At 43.6% G+C, this 22,376-nt stretch overlaps 1 protein-coding gene across 2 annotated transcripts in view; it reads left to right on the forward strand.

The window, feature by feature from the left end:
* The window catches only part of MEGF10 (multiple EGF like domains 10), a 171,589-nt gene that overhangs the window by 41,449 nt on the left and 107,764 nt on the right, over positions 1-22,376 (forward strand). For both annotated transcript variants that reach the window (XM_051844159.2, XM_002710085.5), the window contains exons 2-4: positions 5,488-5,624; positions 15,139-15,240; positions 16,523-16,623. In XM_051844159.2, coding sequence (XP_051700119.2) covers positions 5,509-5,624; positions 15,139-15,240; positions 16,523-16,623 — 319 coding nt within the window. In that variant the 5' untranslated portion in view covers positions 5,488-5,508. The remainder of the gene's footprint in view (positions 1-5,487; positions 5,625-15,138; positions 15,241-16,522; positions 16,624-22,376) is intronic.

Here is a 22,376-nt window from a genome sequence, read left to right on the forward strand (position 1 = left end):
ATAGTGGACTCTGACCCATGGAACTGATGAGATTACATGTGCGAAGTGCAATTCGGGACTTCTGCTTCCTTTTCTTCTTGAAGCCTCAGTTTTAAGTTTAACTCTTTAGTGAGCTCATAGTTCACGTTGATTTCCTCTCTTAAAATGCAGGCAAGTGATTTCTAAATGGGCTTGTTTGGCCAGTGGTGCTCTTTTGTTTATAACTTGGCTCCCCAGTAGACTGAGCTGTTGAGAGCAGAGATGGTTATAAGTCGCAATAGTTCCTTCCAGTTTTTTACACTTAAATCTTCACTGTGTGTTGCCTGTGGGTTTTCTGTTCTGTGTGTCGTGGATGATGGAGTCTTACAGATGTTGTACAGTACTTCCCAAGGTTGATGACAAGTGCATCACCAGGGTCTTCTCCAAGTTATTCCTTAATGTCACCTACATAACAACAATGGGTTTGGCTGGTCAAGGAGGTGAAGCTGTGTCCCTGTGTCCCCATAACAGCCCATTTTCATCTTAAGCAGAATATGCATGATGCTGCATGGGGAGGGACAGCTTGTGTCTGGTTTCTGTGTCGGCCATGAGCACCCTCAGGGTAGCTCAGTGCCTGGCATCATCATTGCCTGGCTCCGTTTTGATTTGATGACAAGTGTCCACAGAAAGCCAGAACTGTTACTGAACACTCGTGTTATGCTAATGTTTGGAGATTTTAGGGGTGCTTACTTATAAAACCATTTTTAAGTTATAGGCTACTTAGAAAACCAATATAAGTTTATAAAATAGGATTTGAGAGTATTTTTGTTGTTAATGTTGGTGGCCTCACTGATTTAACACCTTATGAGTGCTGTGTGACCACCACTATGATGATCTGATTTGATAGAATATTTTTGTTATGGGATCTGATATCAGCATAAGGACACAAGATACCTGTCCCCAACTCCCAAACCAAAAGATACAGAGCACTTGTACTACTTGAAATGAACAGTCATACTCGAGTGATGGACTTGCCCTTGGAATAACTAGCCTTGGCGGGTGAAATAGAAAATAGAAACTGTGACAGTACCCATAGGAGTCCTTTTATCAGCAAAGTAGTATTTCCAAGGGAGTCCTCCTCTGAGGCTGTTCTCAGAGCATCCAGCAAGTGCTGCTCTTTCAGTGTCTCTGACGCCCTGAAGCTGGGCCACTGATGCTGCGCTCGCAGGCTCAAAGCTCGGGTACAGCACAGCCTGCTACCTTCTGTCCTCTCTGATCAGCCTTGCTGAGTGCTTGAGCAAAAGCAAGTACGTCCTTTAAAGCTGCCATGAGAGAGTGGTGGAGTCAAACAGATGGCTCTCAGTTTCCCCTAAGGGGAAAATTGTGGCAAAGTGGCTGTTCATAATCAAGCAACTTGCTTTAATTTGGAGGACTGTGAGGGGATCTTAGCGCTTGGAAGTATAACCAAAAAAAAAAAAAAAAAAAAAAAAAGGGTGAGGGGCACCCATGGTATTTCTCTGTGTGTGCTTAATAATTGTATGAAGGGAGAAGGGAGAAGAGCCACAGAGAATTATCTGGAATCATTTATCCCTCTGTTGTTGCAAAAATTAATTAGTAAGTCAACACCCCATTACTTATTTGCCCTTAATATACTGATAAAGAAACTACTGCCTGTTATCAGAACCCACATTGATTCATTGTAAGGATTTTATTCAACCTAATTATTTATTGAGGCTTTTGTGGCCGAATATGCAAAGCCTGTCTTTCCAGTGGGGCTGCAAGGTACTTGAACAGCAAGAGTTAACTCTGCAGGCAGTGTTCCTGATATCTAATAGGAGCACTTTAGCAATGCTAATCAGTACTACTGATTTTCTGTTTTGATTTTTCCATAATAATTAAGTGAATGATCTGGGATGCAATCAGGTTTGGCACTAGGGGGTTCATGCAAATGACTTTTTTTAAATGTTTTAAATATTTTTAAATGGAATCATATAAAGTTATTTGAAGATGGAGACTAGGTAGGTGAGGGTAGCTTTGAATATATTCAAAATATTCCTTTTAATGAAACCAATCACCACTGTGTTGTCGCTTTTTTCAGTTGAAATAATTCTGTTTTTTTTAAATTATATTTTGTTTTTATAAGCAATACAAAATGGAAAGTTGTAGTGTAACAGGATAACACAACACAGTAGAGAGAACCGAGGAAAAACAATGAATTGAACTTTTCCCTATTTGAGAACAGGTTTACAGGAAATGTTTCAAAAAATCATTTACTCACCAAGACCAATAGGAAAAAGAATAAAACAGGGGAAGAGTATATGTAATACTTATAAAAACTTCTTTAAGTTCTTTACCAGTGTTTTTATTCAGATGGAATAAGAGGATAATGTGTGTTTCTGAATACAGTGAAATGTGGTATTTCTTTACCCCTTCATGGTTTAATGGCATATTTGTAAGATGTATTCTCTTACCACAATATATAACATTTGCTTTATTTTCTCTAGCCATTTTCATCAGCTACGTGTGTGTGATTTTTGCATCTTGATCTAGCAACTTCTTACTTTTTTTTCTGTAATACAAATTGTTATAGAACTTAGTTTTTTAATTTCAATTAAGAAAATGCTTTGGAACTAAGAAACTAAATATATATATACTATATACACTGTACACACACATGTATTTTAATGTGCTGATATTTTCTCTTCCACACATGGCACCTGCATTTTACAAAGCAGTTGAAATGTTTCTACAAACTTTGAAAAGCAATAAGGAGAAACCCAGTTTTGCTTGTTGTCTGCTAAGCCATTCACAGAGCCATGCTTCAACTGCAAAGCCAAAAGGAAACCAGAAGATTAGGGTCACAATTGTTGCATTAAAGAACACATCCTCTTTATTTTCTTTGGTGGTGTGATTCATTGCTTGTAGCAATTTCTAACTCCGTAGACTAAACATTTCTTGTTGGTAAATGGACGGTTTGGATCTGAGGTGGCAACTCAGGAAATAAACTTTGCAATCTGGGTTAGTTGTGTGTGAGTAGATGGCAGATTCCTACGTGCCAACCTTCATTTTTGTCTTTGAGTGAAGAATGCTCACTTATATACAAATTTCACAATTCATTGAAATGAAATACGTATCCTGATACAGAAAACCAGTGAGATGGGGGAGGCATTTGCTATGCTTATTTGTTACAACTAAATGTTATTAAAGTTTTCTTTTTTTAACGGGTCTTCGACTGTAAAATGGGTGCAATAAAAACCCTTTCTTGGCCAAGCTGCTGTGAGGATTAAGTAGCTAATTCACACAGAGTGCTCAGTGCTGTGTCAGGCACACAGTGGCCAGCCAGGCAAAGTTAACTATTAGTATTATTGTCATCCTTTTTACTCATTCCTGCTAGTGCAATAGCTTCTTTAGCTAGATAAGCTTCAGGTTTTGCAGCTTCATGATAGTTAGCTTGTGAAAAATAGCAATACTCTGAGTTGGTCTGCAGGCTACACTTTGGCCCTGTTTGTGCTTTCTATTTGGGAATTATTTAGTGCCTATTTAAATACCCTTTGAAAAGATTTCACAAGCTCTCCTCGTTGCTTATGCATGCTTTAATTATACTATAGAATTATTATATTTTGTTCTTATTCCAAATCAAACATTTTCTTTTGCTTTAGCCTTTGTGTCATCAGAGACAGATCATCTAAATGTCCTTAAAACACTTGCCCTTCTAAGCAATCTTGATTTTCAAGAATTTAATGTGTGCTTGATCTGTCCCTTTGAATTTGAAGCAAAAACAATTTCCTAAATTAATGTTTTTAATTTTTTTTTAGATAATGCTATTTTTTGGTTTTTTTTTTCAAACTACATGGTTATTTTCAGCGCTTTCAGTTCCCAACTAAGGATCTTGTCTCCTCAAAGTATGGAAAGCTAGTATAATTTTTCAAAATGCCAACCCTCTCACCCGAAAAATAAGTGCTTGCGTCTAATAATCTAGACCAACATTACTAATTTCACTGGTTTACCAATGGACACGTTACTTAATATTTTCTTTTTGATGAATACATGGATGAGCTAATTCTGATTTCAAGGCCATTTTAATGATAGATGACGTGGTACGATGACTGAACTTTTCCCTTTTGCTAAGTGCTGAGTTACAGGAAGCGAATAAATATGGGTGATTGCCAGGCTCATGCTGTTACAACCATTACCTAACTGTGCCTGGTCCAGTTGGTGGTGCATGGTACACAACAGATGTTCAACAAACACAAGCAACTGGCTGCAACTTGAATCTGTCGTCGGAACCTCAAACTTGACATTCAGAAGTGGGGAACATCTCTGCTTCCCACCTCTGTTAAGAGCCAACCATCCCCACAAAGGACTAAGCCAAAAGTCTCTCCTGACCCTTGCTCCCACCTTCCATTATCAAGTTCTGTTGATGCCACCTCCCCAAGTCTCCCAGAGCCACTCAGCTCCCTAGGGTGCCAGTGCTGCTCCCTCAGCTCATTCGCAGTCAGGTCTTACCTCATCTTTCTGGAACAGTGCCCCCTACGGCCAGTCGCCTTTTCATTGTCACTCTGTACCCTATTATTCTTGGTTGAGGCTCCCACACCTACCAATGGCTTATGAAATCCCCACTGCTAAGTTCTCCTTCTCTTTCTCCTTTGTCCTACCAGGCATTATTTGTGCACCTGGCTCGACCTCACCTCGAGGAGGAGGTCCCTCTGTCTGGGATATTATTGTCTTCTGTCACCTTTACCAGTCTACCTGTTTTCGAAGCTTCTAGATGTGTTGCTTTGTGTTCTCTCAGTTCAATTTCTCTAACGCTTACCTCTTGACACTTTTTTCTATATATTTAATTTTAATCTAGTTTTTAGAATGCACGATAAGATAGTTGCCTTCGTTTCTTTTCAGCAGATGGAGAAACCAAGGCACTAAATTTAATGAATTTCTGTCTTGATTACTAAATGATGAGCATCAGATTGGGCGGAGATGGGGTTGAGTTGTTTTTTTTTTTTTTTTTTTCAGATCCAGCTCTTCCAGGGTGCCTGGGATGGAGTCCGTGTTCAGGGCACATTGAATAGCTTATTGAATAAAGCTCAGTTGGGGTCTCAGGGGCCTCTCTCTAGAGCCAGTGGAGCTTCTGTCTCATCATGTATTCTCTTGGACAAATGAGGCCAGATTCCTCCTCCCCCAGAGAGGAAATCTTGCTGGGGAGAGAATCTGGAAGCCTGTGTTGCTCTCGGTTGTTCTGGTAGATTCCTTTAATGTCAGTTGGCATGCATGAGAATGGTTTTTGTTATGGTGGCAATTAATGATGATTTGCACATTTTAACTAATTTGCAAAATGGTAGGCACCCTGACAACATGAGAACTACTTCTCTTTCCTGGACCATGAAATCTGGTCACCCGGCTATTTAAATATGGGCCCTGTCACGCATGTTTCCGCTCTAGCGACAACGGGTACTATTGAATTGTTGCTATACTGAAAAGAATTCTGTTTGGGTCATTTTAATGCAGCTCTAATCTGAATTTTTTTCCTTGTAGGTTGCTCTTCAGGAAAAAAAAATGGTTATTTCTTTGAACTCATGCCTGGGCTTTGTCTGTTTATTGTTATGCCACTGGATCGGAACCGCGTCACCTCTGAATCTTGAAGACCCTAATGTGTGTAGCCACTGGGAAAGGTAATAGTTCTGAAAATAGCCCAAGAAATACTCATAATTGCTGAGAATTTCCTTTTCTCCTGCCATTATCAGTCTCTTGTATAAAATCTGAACCTGAGAAGAGATTGTGAAATGCTTTTATATAAAAATCATTACTTTTATCTAATAAATTGGGTGGTATTATTCACCTAGATCTTATAGGGTGTATAGCATAGGAAGAAAAACTTGATATATCTGATTCTAGGACAGGTGCAAACGTAAGATCCAGAGAGAACATTTATAACTCGATTAAATTGACTTCCCTAAGGAAATTCAGACATCCCTTATTTGAATCTGTCTGCTATAATTTTGAGGACTTGGACATAATTCATGGGAACCCATGAGTGAGCCATTGAAGGCAGCATAAAATGATGTGTTGAACTGAACTGTTGCAATGGATAGGTTAAAAAAATTGTTGTAGGTGACTTGGAAAGGGAGACCTGATTTTTGGAGGATGCATGGAGGTGGTACCCCCTGGGATGTTCTAGAAGAACTGAGTGACATGAGTGGACAGCTTTGGTTGGGAGGAGTTCCCTGAATAGGAGGTAGCTTAAAACCAGTGCCCGGGGGACTGCCAAGGCTTGTGCACATGGGTAGTCATTACCATGTTGGAGGAGGGTCAGGTGGCATAGCTAATCTGAAGGCAGATGATATAGTGTCCAGAACTGGGAAGTTTGCAATAGAAAATACAGATTTATAAGCAGTTGATCATCCTCAGGTGTCCTGTAGACACCTTTGGAACACGAAAATAGCACAAACCCATCTAGGGATATGGCAGTGCAGTCAAGTGCAGCCTGCTCTGATTGTTACCACTTGCAACCCGAAGAAATTATCTTTCTTGAAAATACCAGTGTAATGCCAGCGCCGCGGCTCACTAGGCTAATCCTCTGCCTTGCGGCGCCGGCACACTGGGTTCTAGTCCCGGTCGGGGCGCTGGACTCTGTCCCGGTTCTCCCTCTTCCAGGCCAGCTCTCTGCTGTGGCCAGGGAGTGCAGTGGAGGATGGCCCAGGTGCTTGGGCCCTGCACCCCATGGGAGACCAGGATAAGTACCTGGCTCCTGCCATCGGATCAGCGCAGTGCGCCGGCCGCAGCACACCGGCCGTGGCGGCCATTGGAGGGTGAACCAATGGCAAAGGAAGACCTTTCTCTCTGTCTCTCTCTCTCACTGTCCACTCTGCCTGTCAAAAAATAAAAAAATAAAATAAAATAAAAAATGAAAATACCAGTGTATATGCAAGGTTTTTAAGCAAATAGAAGGCATTAAGTATTGGAGAGTAATATGTATTATCAGTATCTGTAAGTACAACTGTGTGAAACTGTTGGTTTCTTTTTGCTGTCACCCTTACCACCAGGATAATCATCCTTGTCACCCACTGTTAGGATGCCGAAGCCTAGAGCCTTCTCAGCACAGTGGTGGATTGTTCTTGGGGTTTGCAGCTTCTTCACTCCAAGCATTGTTTTCTAGCAGGGACTTGTCCCAGTCTCTGTTGGCAGTGTCACAATCAGCATAGCATAAACACAGTTACCTGATCAGTCAGTAAAGTTACATATCAGTATGAAACTTTGTGTATATGTAATGAAGTCCTATATATTTGTGGTACCAAGTACATTATGCAGAGTTTCAAGTGAAAGATCTATTATTAATTATCTTTATCATCTTTCCAGCATCTCATATAAAACATTTCACCATGAAAGCTCATAATAAGTATCTATTAAAAATAATAATCAATGAAAACATAGATGAGTACATATCAAACTTAGAAACAGGAGAGACCATTGGTGGTTGAATTTCTTTGAGGATTATAGTGTTGGGGTAGAAAGAAAGTCAAATTTGGGAGATGCTATGGGATACGAGTCAACAGGTCTTGAGAAAACATGGATCGCAGGATGTGAAGCAGAGCACCTCTAGTGACCTTGTGCAAATGGAAAAACAAGAGAGTTGATCTGAGAGGGAAGAGCATTTGTGTGGTTTTGCAATGGAATGTCTAGAAAATGTTTTTGAAATATGGGCCTAGAAGTATTGCGAATGTAGATTTGGGGACATCCAGTGTGATATGTGAACAGATGAATTCTCTAAGGGGAAAAACCTCAAGGCTTCAGGTAGTCCAGCACCCACTGATAATATGGTCCTGATTCCTTGCTCAACGCTTAGCCAGAGCTAACAGTGCAGAATTCCATTGTCTCGTTCACCACTGCTGATTTCCACTCTGAGCCCTGCCGTGCATGTGGCGTGTGCTCAGCTGCTAATTGCTGAATGAGTGAACTCATTCGCTGGTAGGGAAGGAAATGACCAAATACAGACATCTGTAGCGAGCAGGAGGGGACCATGGAGAGTGGGCAAGGCAAACAGACAAGGGGCACCTTAACTGTAGAAACCTTGTAGAGAGCCGGCGCCGTGGCTCAATAGGCTAATCCTCCACCTTGCGGCGCCGGCACACCGGGTTCTAGTCCCGGTTGGGGCGCCGGATTCTGTCCCGGTTGCCCCTCTTCCAGGCCAGCTCTCTGCTATGGCCAGGGAGTGCAGTGGAGGATGGCCCAGGTGCTTGGGCCCTGCACCCCATGGGAGACCAGGAAAAGCACCTGGCTCCTGGCTCCTGCCAGGATCAGCGCGGTGCGCCGGCTGCAGCGGCGGCCATTGGAGGGTGAACCAGCGGCAAAGGAAGACCTTTCTCTCTCTGTCTCTCTCTCACTGTCCACTCTGCCTGTCAAAAAAAAAAAAAAAAAAAAAAAAAAAAAAAAAAGAAACCTTGTAGAATCCCACAGTTGCACATGTGACTGGACTAGGGTCTAAAATACCATTGAGGGAGAGAGAAATTAAGTGTGGATAAATAGGAAAGTGATGGACATTATTTTTCTTGATTATATTTTTTCTGTGTACTACTAGTAAGACTGATTGACAGCTGTAATCGTTATATTGATAGATTTTTCTCTCATCAGGCCGGATCTTGATGCCTAGAGGAAAGGTAAAGCAAATACAATTGTTTTGACAAGAATGGAGAAGGTGCAGAGTAAATTAAAATGGTCAAATGAAGGTGCAGGTGACAGGTTCTCCTGTACTTGCAAAAGCTGAAATGGGCTTGAATTGAAATGTAGAAAGGAAGACTGTCTCTGAGGACATCATTCTTGGTGGTAGGGTCCACAGGGCTCCTCTGGGCACTTCTTGTGATAAAACCACCTGAACCCAACAGCCCCGACCACGGAACCGCCTGGAACCTTGCTTCCTCGGGTCTGTGGAGCTGCTATGCGCTTCTGAAAAGTGCGGACTCAGGGGCCCTACCTGGTCCTACTGAGTCAGCATCTGCACCTGAACAAAATCCCTGGAGGACTTGTCTGCCCACTCAGCTTTGCAATGTGCAAGTGTCCTGTTAGTGCCTCTCTGTCCTCAGGGATTGCTGAGTGTCCATCTTCAAAGCAAGATGCGCCACCTTTGACCGCAGCAACTGTAACTCTAAGTCATATGTAAGATAAAATTAAAGAAACTAAATTGTGTGAAACACACAGGGGAGTTTTCAGTTAAAAGACTTCGGCACAGCATCCTTTTGGGGAACGAGCGATTCTGTGACTCACCTGCTCCTTTATCCACATCCCCTTACCTTTGACCTTGAGCGTTCCCATCTTGTGGCGGGTTTGAAGAGAAACCCTCTCTGCCACAACCCCCAATCACTAACTCAGAAGAGGCAGTAATCGAATTAGCAGTCCTGAAGTGCACAGAGATAAGAAATGATGATTATTACCATATCTGATTAATGTAACAAGATAACTTAGGCAGATAAAATGTAATTAATGACTTTGGAAATTGTCCAAGTGATGACAGCTTCACTCCCCTCCACCCGCCCCCGTTCTTTGACCTTTAATGAAATCTTGTTGGGGTTTCTCCCCGGATGAGATTTAATAAGTGAAAATCATGGTGCTGACATGTTTTCAGTGTGTTTGAGAAGATTAAACAAACAAGCAGAAAACAAGGAGTTCTGCATCTCAGTGTTGAAATGGTGCAGAGCTGGGCTTGGATTCCTTGTATGCACTCACCGAGGGCTTTGGCAGCTCTCCATGTTCTACTGCTTGGTGGTGGGATCCTGTTGTTAGTGCTGATTCCAGGCTGCCTCACCAGCCCTGAAGCTGTGTTGCTCGTTTGTGATGGAAATGGGAATGGACTAGACCGTGGAGCAGGTGCCTTCCTTCCCTGTGACCTGAGGAGCAGCAGCTGATGCGCGTGGAGGTCTGGACTGCCAGCAGAGGAGCTAATTAAATCCCAACAGCAGCCCAGGCACTGGCCAGAGCAGCAGTGATAACGCTCAGAGCAGGCGGACTCATTCTCAGAGACATTTTCCTTCTCGATGCCACCCCACGGCTCCCAGAAAACAGGCCCCTGGAAGAGTGACAGCCTCTCAATTGTCCAATGACAGATGGACGGATGCTGAGCGAGTTAGGGAGAGTCACTGAGTCACTGAGGATTTGAAGACACTTTACTAACATGGAAAATACTTACATGCTCGAGTTAAAAAAGTAGGTTTCAGGAATATTTAGAGGGCATGATTATAATAATAGAAACATTTTTTCAATCCTCACACCAAAAACTAAAACTCCTGGACACTATGCAGAAGCACAGCATAAAGCTGGCAGTGGCCACTGGAAGAGCTAGAAAATTCTCTCCCTCTCTCTTCTGAGAAGTTGCTTTCCAAATTTTGGAGTATGATTTACAATGCTTTACAGCCATGAAAGAGAGAGAGAGATTGAGACTGCAGAGAAAAGAAAAATGTATAAAAAACACAGGAAAAGAAAAGAAATTTGAGTTGAAAAGGCTTAGCACTTTTCTTCCATAAACATGAGTGGAAGTCTTGGTTTCTGGTCAGTATGAAAAGTAATTTATACTCAGTTGGTTCTGAATTGGATGTGAACATCATCATAATTATAATGGGAAGGCTGAAGATTGAGGAGAAATGTCCAAAATGTAGTGAATTTTATCCTGCTATTTGCTCCACACAGTTTATATTTTTTCTTTCTTTCTTTTTTTTTTTTTTAAGATTTTGTTAATTTATTTGAGGGGTAGAGTTACAGACAATGAGACAGAAAGGTCTTCCTCCCATTGGTTTTTCTCCCCAGATGGCTGGAATGGCCAGAGCTGAGCCAATCAGAAGCCAGGTGTTTCTTCCAGATCTCCAACGCCAGGAATCAGAAGTTTCTTCTGGGTCTCCATGTGGGTGCAGGGGCCCAAGCACTTGGGCTATCTTCTGCTGCCTTCTCAGGCCACAGCAGAGAGCTGGAATGGAAGAAGAGCAGCTGGGACTAGAACTGGAGCCCATATGGGATGCCGGCGCCGCAGGCAGAGGATTAACCTACTGCACCACTGCAACGGCTCCCTGTATATATTTTTTCTAGAAAGCTGTATCACATGATATTTAGTGTTTTATGTATTGAGAGATCCTGTACTGCGAAAAATCACATAAATGTTGCTCAAGTGGGCTGGCATTGTGGTGCAGAGGGTTAAGCTGCCACCGACCATGCTAGCATCCTGTGTGGGCTCTTGTTCAGGTCCCCGGCTCTCCACCTCCAATCCAGCTGCCTACTATTTGCGCCTGGGAAATCAGCGGAGGATGGCCCAAGTTCTTGGGCCCCTGTACCCACATGGAGACCCAGAAGAAACTCCTGGTTCCTGGCTCCTGGCTGTGGCTTGGCCCAACCTTGGACATTGCAGCCATTTGGGGAGTGAATCCATAGATGGAAGATCTCCCTCTCCCTCTCCCTCCCCCTCCCTCCCTCCCTTCTCCCCTTCTCCCCCCTCTGTGTACGTGTGTGTCTCCCTCTCTCAGTAACTCTGCCTTTCAAATAAAAAAAAGAAAAAGAAATTGCTCAATAAATGTTTGTTGAACTGAAATCCCACATACTTTAGTTACCTTTCTGTAGGGAAAAGTCTTTTTATGTCCTAAACCCAGAGAGGAATCCTGGGAGTGCCGTTGGTGAGAGTCAAAAGGCAAAAGGAGGGTTAGCTATGGATTTGAGCATTGTTCAGACAATCTCAGATTGCTAGAAATGGGTGAAAACCTTTGTCATATTTGCTTATGGAATCATGATGTATGTGGTAGTCCTCACCCACATAGAGTTAGTGAAGTGATGATCATATTTGCTCTGCAAGGCACACGGACCTGAGCCTCATGATCTGGCCTCTGAAATTTTCTGGGAGTTCTTTATGCCGTCTAGTCCAAGAAGCTACTGCAGTTCAGCTAAATTGGCACTGTAGAACCTGGCAGAATATTTTTTTCATCCAACTAGCATTCACTAATAGTGGTTTCTCAGTTGTTCCTTTACTCGGTGTGGTGGGACTGAGTTGGTATAGCAGGTCAATACACAAAGATAATTTACTCACTTTGCTCTCTGCTAGAAATGGAACAGAGATGTATTATGGCCTGCCTCAAGATTCAGTTATTTCCAGCTGGATAGGAAAGAAAGAACTATTGCTAAGGAAGTGCTAGATTTTTGCATCGGTCTGGATCTCAGGAATCTGCAGAAAATATTAACATCTTAGTGTGATATGACTTTCCCAAGAATACTAAAATTTCATAAGGGGGCCTCTGGCTTTTACAAAAACAGAGTTATGTCACAGCATGGGAGCAATTAGACATTCTGTCCTCATTTGAATGTGGTTTTGCAAGTAGCAACAAGGAGCACCTGTTAGGGTTGAAATTCAGGATCCCAAATGGGAAGGGATCTTTGACAACATCTCTGACTGCCTTTTTTTTTTTTTTTTTCAAAAGATTTATTTATTTGAAAGTCAGAGTTACACAGAGGGAGAAGGAGAGGCAGAGAGAGAGAGAGAGAGAGAGAGAAAGAGAAAGTCTTCCATCCGCTGACTCACTCCCCAACTGGCTGCAGCAGCTGAAGCTGCGCCCATTTACAGCCAGGAGCCAGGAGCTTCTTCCAGGTCTTCCATGCAGATGCGGGGGCCTAAGGACTTGGGCCATCTTCCACTGCTTTCCCAGGCCATAGTAGAGAGCTGGATCAGAAATGGAGCAGCCAGGACTCGAACTGGCACCCATATGGGATGCCGGCACTGCAGATGGCGGATTTACCCTCTATGCCACAGCACCGGCCCCCTGACTGTCTTCTTTTAAGGTGTCATAATCACAACCCAGGGACGCGAGGTTACCTGCAGACGGTCACCCAGTTTCTCAGCTTCAGATCAGGAGTATAACCCTGTGTTCCCTGGATCCAGTTATCTTTTCAAAGGAGTGCATTTCATCTGTCTGACCTTTATGGAGGATGCTGAAATTTACCTAGAAATTAAATTGCAATATCCCAACAGCTGAAACGCACACAAATGTGAATGGCATGATGATTTCAGGGATGTCCTATTTAAGCCCAAGTACGTAATGACTACCACAGACCAGCTGCAGAAAGAAAGCCCATTCATTGTTTGTGAGGCCAGCATCACAGAGCTCTTCCAATCACAAGGTTCTGTCTAACCTGAATCCTTAGAGCTGAGGTTTCAACTTCACTCTTGATGCACCCTCTTTAGTCAATAGTCCTTGTTAATGAACTTGGACTATTGATTTGCAGCAGCGGAGTCAGTGATCATGGCTCATTTTGTTTGTTAGTGTGAGTCGAGGAGTTTAGTGGAAATCTTTAAAGGACTTAAGCACAATGAGTGGTTTTGAAAACAAGATTCTCCAGACTTTCTTGTAGGCAGGTGCTAAACTCTAAAGCATGTAATAGACTACAGTTGAAAAGTGTGGAATTGAACACTGGATGCTCTTTGTATTTCATGGGTGTTTCTCACCACATTCCTGTGCCTGAAGGGTTGCATGTTTTTATTTTAACAAGAAGCTGTCAGTACAAATGTACTGGAAAACAGACTGTTTAAGTAGTAGCAGCAAGCTGTTGGTGTGATTATTTCAGGTTAATAGTCCTGGCCATATGTTTGGAACTGGGCTGGGTTTAAAGATATTTGTGCACTTTTTATTTAGATGTTGTGTGTAGTCTTCAGTGCCTGAGGAGTGGTACAGGCACATGAGAGAAAATTCTTCCAAGTCCCCACCAGAACAGTATGTTCTCTCTGAATTTTCCAAACTAGTCACCAAATGCACTCACTTATGAATACTTGAATTGTCTCTTTGCTGATTCTGCTTCTTATTTACATGCAGATGTTAGAGTGAAAAATTCTTGTGAAAGGTCTTTGTTATCTCTGGAGCCCAGGTATGAGGAGGGAGAGAATTAAATACAGAAAAGTATAGAGCGTGGTGGTTTTAAATTCAGGAATATTAGGGTCTGTATGGAATAGTGAAAGAGAATTTCCTTGGAACTTTACAGCATGACTTCTTGTATTTTAAATATGTTGTTAGCATTGATCCATTTGACACTCTAAAAAAAAAAAAAACCTGTGAAAACATGGGGCTCTAACGCTGTCATCCACTAGTTCACCCCACACATGCCTGTAACGGCTAGGACTCAGGCAGCAAAGAAGCTGGGAGGTGGGAACTCAGTCCTGGTCTCCTGCATGAGCAGCAGGAATTCTACCTGGGCCTCACCACTGCCTCCCAGAGTCTGTGTTAGCAGGTGGCTGGAGTCTGGATACAGCTATTCAGATGTAGGAGCATGGTCCTAACAGCGAGGCCAAATGCCTGCCCCATGATCCTTTTTTAAAAGTGGGCGTGACCTGCCAATCAGACTACCTAACCACGCCCCCTTTGGGAGTAAATAAAATGCCTGGAACACAATGGGCCCTCCCTTTGTTGCCCTGAGGGGTTCATGGCCTTGGCCACCAGCTCTCTGCTTCCCTGCCTGCATGCTTGCTCCATGTGGCTCGTAGCCTGCTCTCTGCCTTCACTTTGCTGCCTTGCTAAGCTACCTGTGGCTGTGATAACCATACGCCTGCTCCATGAGGCTCACTCCTGGCCCGTTCTCTGCCTGGTATGGACCCAACTTAGCTTCTGGACTTCTTTCTCCCTTGATTAAAGCCCTCGTTTTCCTATGCATTTCTCTCACTGAATAAAATCCTTAAAATCTTAAAAAACAACAAAAAAAGTTGGTGCAGGGGCTGATGCTGTGGCATAGTAGGTAAAGATGCCCCCTGAGGCACCAGCATCCTATATGGGCACTGGTTCGAGTCCCTGGTGCTCCACTTCCGATCCAGCTCCCTGCTATGGCCTGGGAAAGCAGTAGAAGATGGCCCAAGTCCTTGGGCCCCTGAACCCGCATGGGAGACCCAGAAGAAGCTCCTGGCTTCTGGCTTTGGATCCGGCTCAGCTCTGGCTGTTGTGGCCATCTGGGGAGTAAACCTGCAGATGGAAGACCTCTCTCTCTGTCTCTGCCTCTGTCTCTCTCTCTCTCTCTGCCTCTCTCTAACTCTGTCTTTCGAATAAATAAATAAATCTTTTAAAAAAAAAGTCGATATAGAGTTGCAAATGGAGATAGTTTAGCCTAGAATTGTGTTTTAGGACAGAGTATAACATTAGTATAATAAAGAGAAATACTGACTGCTCGTTTTTTTCCTTTTCTTTTCAGCTACTCAGTGACGGTGCAGGAGTCCTACCCACATCCGTTTGATCAGGTCTACTACACTAGCTGCACTGACATCCTCAACTGGTTTAAATGCACGCGACACAGGTACTAGGAGCTCTGATGTGCTTGTGAGTTGGCTAAATGGGCATGGAGTCTGAGACAGAGATTAAGTACTCGAGAATGAGCATCCGTTCCTTCAGGGGGGAGTTGCTGTGGGCTTGCTGAGGTCCCAGCCTTGTTGCATGTCACGCGTACAGAAAAGCAGGGTGGTACCCCATGCCCTTCGTGTAGACACAGTGTCTGCTGTCCCATTCGCTTAGTTAGCAGGAATCCATCCAGCTTTTGTGTCGCGCATACCTCTGGGAGACAGTCTTAAATGTCCTCATGCATGAAGAGAATGTGTCTAACTGAACATCTGACTCAATGTACGTTTAAATTTGCCCCTTAAGTAACACAAGCTACATATTATTATTGATGTGGATACAAAACTCTATTTCTTTTTGGTAAATACTTACAGTAGTATGAATTATGAGTTGAATGTAGCACCTGCTTATGCTGCATTAAATGATGTCACACTCAGTGTCATGTCTTCATACAAGCCGTGTTTCACTGCTTCCTCTGCACTAGCACTCCTTCCCTCCATATCACATGCTTATCCCTGTCATAGGCTTTGTTTGTTTTCGTGGCATTTAATCGTTACATGAACTATTTAAGCATTATATGCTTTAATCATTACATGACCTAATTATTTGCTTACTTTGTGTCTTCACTGAAATTCTATCAGATCCATCTCCCCTCTAGTAGAACACAATTTCCCTTGAGAGCAAATGTATGTTGCTCATTGCTATCTCCCCAATGGTTAGAATAGCTTTATTGAGAACAATGGAGAAGAAGTTCTATCACACATGTGTGTTCTGTAAATCAGTGAATGAATAATGGTCTAGTTCAATGGCAAAGCCTTTTTTCTATTTGCTTTCTATTTTTTAAAGAGATGAAAATATGTACGCAGATAGATTTTTAAAGGAATTCTTTGAATTTTTCCCTTAAGAGGTATATAAGTGAATGATGTTTGGATGGGTAACATATATGAAATTAATCAGTACTTTTCAAGCTACTTCAAGATAAATGGAGTAGGGAAATCATGAAATGTCTGATCTCTCAAAGTAAAATACAGTTTGGTTTAAATAGGGAATCCTCATATATTCTTACCAAGTTGGTAAGAGTTAGTGTAATATTTGTCAAGACATACATACCATATTTCTTATTATTTTGAAGCACTTTGATTTTCATAGTTTTGTTATATTTAATAGCTTTTAAAAATAGAAATCAATTCTAATCAAATTGTTGTTCAAAAGAACTAACACTGTGATTTTTCCACTTTGTGTAGAATTAGTTACCGGACAGCCTATCGACACGGGGAGAAAACCATGTATAGGCGCAAATCCCAGTGTTGTCCTGGATTTTACGAAAGCAGGGAGATGTGTGTCCGTAAGTAGCACTTTCACCCCTTTGAGGTTCACCTGTTCCTTCCAGTGCCAATTTGCTTGAGTGAATACAGATGAGGTGGCAGCCTGGGGAGACGGCGCTTCTTGGAACCTTCCCTCTCATTTGGAGCTCTTTCTTGGCTTGTGAAGAGGGACGCATTACCTCTGTCCCTTTGTTCTACTGAAAGTCCCCCAATGCATGAGTAGAAAACAACTGTTCAAGAAACATGATTCAAGGCCAGATGTAGCAATGCTAATTGCAATTCTCCAATAAATATCCCGCTGAAATTGGTCAGGAGTCACTGGACTTGGGGCACAGAAGAGAACGGAGATGTCTTTCCTGCAGCTGACCCCAAGCAGCTTCCTAGAGGGCAGCCTCTTCTCAGGTGCACGCACAGACTGATGAGCTGTGTAAAAAGGAGGGGGTTTTCATGTTAAGAAGATCTGATAATGGGCCTGGGTCACAACGTAGAGTGCTTTCATTGTCAAACTCCCTATTCTCTCACCTCTCCATCTCACTGATTCATTTTGAGATGTCGTGGGAGAAGTTCGGTATTTCTTTTCTTTTTTTAAAGATTTATTTACTTTAAATTCAGAGTTACACACAGAGAAAAGAAGAGGCAGAGAGAAAGAGAGAGAATGAGGTCTTCCATCTGCTGGTTCACTCCCCAGTTGGCCACAATGGCTGAAGCTGCGCCGATCTGAAGCCAGGAGCCAGGAGCTTCTTCCAGGTTTCCCACGTGGGTGCAGGGGCCCAAGCATTTTGGGCCATCTTCTACTGCTTTCCCAGGCCATTACAGGGAGCTGGATCAGAAGTGGAGCAGCTGGGACTTGAACCAGTGCCCATATAGGATGCTGACACTGCAGGTAGTGGCCTTACCTGCTGTGCCACATGGCCAGCCCTGAAGTTTGGTATTTCATAACACGCTTTAGAATATTCTACAATGTTGGGTGGGATGCAGTTTGCAATTGATGTTTCTTAACTGTTGTATGTAGGTCCCTTAGAGATCACTAATTTTTCTCTTAATTCATGGGATGGCATTTAATTCATGGGATGGGTTGATGTACCACTTGTGATACCTGCGTGTCATATCAGAGTACCTGGATACTCTGACTCCACTTCAGATTCCAGCTTCCTTCCAAGGCACATCCCAGGAGGTGATGGCAGGTGATAGCTCAAGTACTTGAGTCACTGCCACCACATGGGTGGAGTTAGTTCCAGGCTCCTGTCCTAGGCCTGGCTCAGCCTGGTGAACCAGTGGGTGGAAGATCCTCTCTGTTTTTCCGGTTCTCCGTATCTCTCTTTCAAAATAAAAAAAAAAAAAAATGGAAAATTAAAAAATACATTAGCTGTACCCACGACTAGAAGGGCTCCTCTGCTGGCTGAGCTGGGGCACTGAAGTTGGGCAGAATAGAGGCCATGCTGTGCTGTCACTGGGAGACGTCAGAACTGACTGAGCTGAGGACCTGCAGAGCCCATGCTAGCACGGCTTTGCAGCCACTCACTTGGGTGGCTGAGAAGTCCCGTGTGCCTCCTGGAAGTCCTTGGCTGTCTCAGTGTGTGCCTCGTCGTCCTTCCAACCATGGCTTCTGTCCTTAATGCGGCAGGGACAGCTCCTCATCTCTGATTCAGACCCAGAGCCGTGTATGGTAATAAATGTTCATAGGAAAAGATTGGAATCTACAACTAAGCCAGACAAAGAATATAAAAATTCATTGTGTCTTTCCTGGTCAGGAAATATCCTTCTCTGATGTATTGTGAATGTCACTGTATTATTGCATTATATAGACATTTAACCAGCCTCAACTTTGGAATATTTGTATGATTTCCAAGTTTGACCTATTATGGAGTACTCCAAAAGATGTTGTGGTTAAATGATTGTTCATATCCTTAATTAGGGACGGCTAAATTTCTAGAAGCGGAATGGCTAGGTCAGAGCTGTACCTGTTTCTAAGACTTCGGTGTTGCCAGTTTCTGTATCCACTGGCAGGAACTGTGAAGGACTTTTGCTTATATCCTGTGCCAGTTTTCCCTCTGCTAGATTCCTCCTTCATTTGCATGCCTTTGATTAATGATGCTGAATAAGAAAAATTACATGTTTATTATCAAACATCTTAGAGAATAATCATGAACTGATCTCAATGGCCTTGGCTGGTGGGAAATTTTCAAAAGGAAGCAGCACTGAGCACACACAGGGTGGGAATGCCCTTTACTAACACAATTGTCAACACCCTGAGAAGGTATGTTTCTGTTACCCCTGGACGCAGGACTTGCATCCAGCAGCCTGGATGCAATTGCACTGGGCTACTAGGGCTTGGAAGGGTGCTCAGGCCTTCCTCTTCTGGCTGCACCTCACTCCTGGAATGGCTCCACAGTGTGGGGAATATGGATCCAAGCAAGGCAGTGAGAGAGAGGGGGTCAGTATTTCACGGCACCAGCCTTCCCTGGCCCAGTATCTCTGCTGTTTTCTGCAGTGGTACTGCGCTGCTGGAAGGGCAGACATTTCCACTGGCACTGTCACGCTTGACGTGACCTTGGTAGAAATAACCCTTAACTCCTACCAGACAGGTTAAGGGGTTCCCCCACACCTCTAGCACTTGCCTCTGCAGTTCTCCTTTTTCCAGATTTTTGGACTGACCCAGGTCCCTGGAAGCAGAAAGAGTTTTCCTTTAGATATGGTAATATGTTTAATCAGCTTAGGTCTACTCTCCCTGGCCTCAGAGCTGTTTGGTCTCTTTAAGGGTATTTTGCATCTCTGTGCTCTGATGTCTTGATTTGGTTAACCCCTAGGGCAATCTGGGGGGGCTTCCTCAGTTCTTGGGGATGCCTCCCAGTAACTCTGCTGTGCCCTCCACTGCTGTGCCTTCCGGGCGCCCTTGTGGATGGAGAAGGAAGAGAGTGCAGGATTCTCCCTTCAGCTTTCAGGATCTCCTTTCCATCCAGATTTTATTGCCAGGCAAACACAGCACAGCCTGCTTTGAACTGTTGCCAGTTTCCAAAAGGAGTGGAAACACAGGGATCAGTCATCCTAATTTTTGGCAGTCAGTTTACCTGGAAGGCAAAAAGGGCTGATTTCATGCAAATACCTGTGTTTGATAACTGTTCCTTTTAGAGTAGCTCCTTCTGGAGAATAAGTTTCTCACCCCTTTACCCTTCTACAATGGGTCGTACTCTGGAGGCTTGAGCTGGGAGGGACAGCTGCCCCGCCCTGCCGTCACAGCTTCCTGAGGTTTCCTGGCTGGCTTCCCCAGCTCAGAGGTGACAGTACTTCTCAGGTATTTGAAGTGGCTCTTCACCAGGAGTTGCCAAAGGACTCCTGTGCTGAAGAATTCTCTTCCCCAGACTTTGAGAGTTGGCGCTGTGGGCTGTGGTTGGGGAAGGAGAGCTGAGCAGCCTCAAGGTGCACCTGCCAGGCTCTCCTTGTGGAAGAAGGCTGTGCAATGGTGACTTCTTGACCAGAGCTGGGTGGGGAGAGCTTGTAGATGCCCCCAGGAGGGTGGCAGCACCCTGGAGCTTAGCTTAGCTTGTGCTTACAAGTAAAGCAAGGGTCTACTTTACTTGTGCAGGTGAAGGAATTCATTGTTCTTTTTTTATCAGGTCATCTTCTCCTTTTGTTGGTAGGGGAAATCAGATCAACACAGTGGTGATTCAATTGGGTTGGAGTTAACATTGATTGATTGGGTACACACAATGTAAACACCAGCAGGATGGGCTCTAGGGACTCCAGTCAGCCCTCTGTGCTGGTGCTTTCTGAATCCACAAGTTCAGTCAACTTTGGATCAAAAATACTGAATAAAGTTTTGTCTGTTTTGCACATTTACAGACTTTTTTTCTTGTCATTATTCTTTTTTTTTTTTTTTTTTTTTTTTTTGACAGGCAGAGAGAGAGACAGAGAGAAAGGTCTTCCTTTGCCGTTGGTTCACCTTCCAATGGCCGCCATGGCTGGTGCGCTGTGGCCGGCGCACCGCGCTGATCCGATGGCGGGAGCCAGGTGCTTATCCTGGTCTCCCATGTGGGTGCAGGGCCCAAGCACTTGGGCCATCCTCCACTGCACTCCCTGGCCACAGCAGAGAGCTGGCCTGGAAGAGGGGCAACTGGGACAGAATCCGGCGCCTGACCGGGACTAGAACCCGGTGTGCTGGCGCCGCAAGGCAAAGGATTAGCCTAGTGAGCCGCGGCGCTGGCCTTGTCATTATTCTTTAAAAAAAATAATACAAGAGCTATCTATTCAGCATGTACAATGTGTTAGGTTTTATAAGTAACCTATAGGTGATTTAAGGTGTATGAGATGGTATGTGTGGGCTCTATGCTAATATTCTGCTGTTGTATATAACATGCATGAGCATCCATGGATTTTGACTGGGGTGGGGATTGGTTCTAGTACCAGTCCCCTCTGGGTTCGAGAGACAACTGTACATGGATGAGCCAGACATACTTCCTGTTCTTAAGGAGTTTTGGGATCCAAGTATCTTTTTTCTTTTTTAAGGTTTTTCTATGTATATGAAAGGCAGAGTTATAGATAGATGGATAGATAGATAGACATCTTCCATTTGCTAATTCATTCTCCAAATGCTCACAGTCACTGAGGCTGGGCCAGGCCAAAGTCAGGAGCCAAGAGCTTGATCTGGGTTTCCTGCTTGGGGCGTCTGCTGCTGCTTTCTCAGGCCCATTAGCAGGGATCTGAATCAGAAGTAGAGTAGTTGGGACAAGAATTGGTGCTCATATGGGATGTTGGTGTGGTAGGTGGCTGTTTAACCCACTGCGCCACCATGCTTACCCTTCTAAGGATCTTTTTAATTCATGTAAATCAACAACAAAGTATTAGTTAGCTTTGCTGAATGCTTACTAAGTGCTGAGTTCATGTATTATCTTACGAACTTCCTAAAACGTCTCTGTGAGGCAGATAGAATTATGCTTATTTTATGGATGAGGACAGGGAGGCTTTGAGACATTAAGTACCCTTTCCAGTCTGATCAATTGGTGGTGGATGGCGGGGGATGGTGCTTGTGTACCCATGAGTTCTGAATGGGGGATGAGACCCTGTTATCATTCCTCCGTTCTGGCTGTCAAGAAAAACACTGGTCTAAATTCTCAATACAGAATGCAGAAAAGAGGTGAATTAAACCTACATAAAACTCTCAAAGCTATTCTGATATACAATATCCTTGGGCTGCTTATTTACTTTGGGAAACTTATTTTCTTACCTGTAAGATGGGTTTTAATACTGGTTACTTAGGTAGGGTTGCTATTTGCCTCTGACAGGATATACGAAAGTGCTTTGAAAAAATGTGAAAGCTTTGCATGCAGAATCTTACTAACTGAGAGGAACAGTTCTTTGCATTTATTTATTTGAGATGTAGACACACACACACACACACACACACACACACACAGATCTTACATCTTCTGGTTCATCCGCCAAATGCATCCAACAGCTGGGACTGGGCCAGGCCAAAGTCAGGGGCCTGAAACTCTATTTGGGCTCCAACATGGGTAGCAGGGACCCAGCTATCTGAGCCATCACCTGCAGCCTCCCACAGTGTGCATTGGCAGGAAGCCAGACTGGGCAGGAGTGGCGCTGAGACTTGAACCCAGGCACTCTGATATGGGAGGCAAGCATCTTAACTGTTGTGCCTGTTCTGACTTTAATAGTATTTGTGATGTCCGGATTTTAGTTAAAAGGCATCCAAGAATTCTGTAGCTGTAACATGGTATAAATTACGACTTTAATGAAATTAGAAGTAACTCCATGACAG

The sequence above is a fragment of the Oryctolagus cuniculus genome, chromosome 6, assembly GCF_964237555.1.
Source record: "Oryctolagus cuniculus chromosome 6, mOryCun1.1, whole genome shotgun sequence".
Taxonomy (NCBI): domain Eukaryota; kingdom Metazoa; phylum Chordata; class Mammalia; order Lagomorpha; family Leporidae; genus Oryctolagus; species Oryctolagus cuniculus.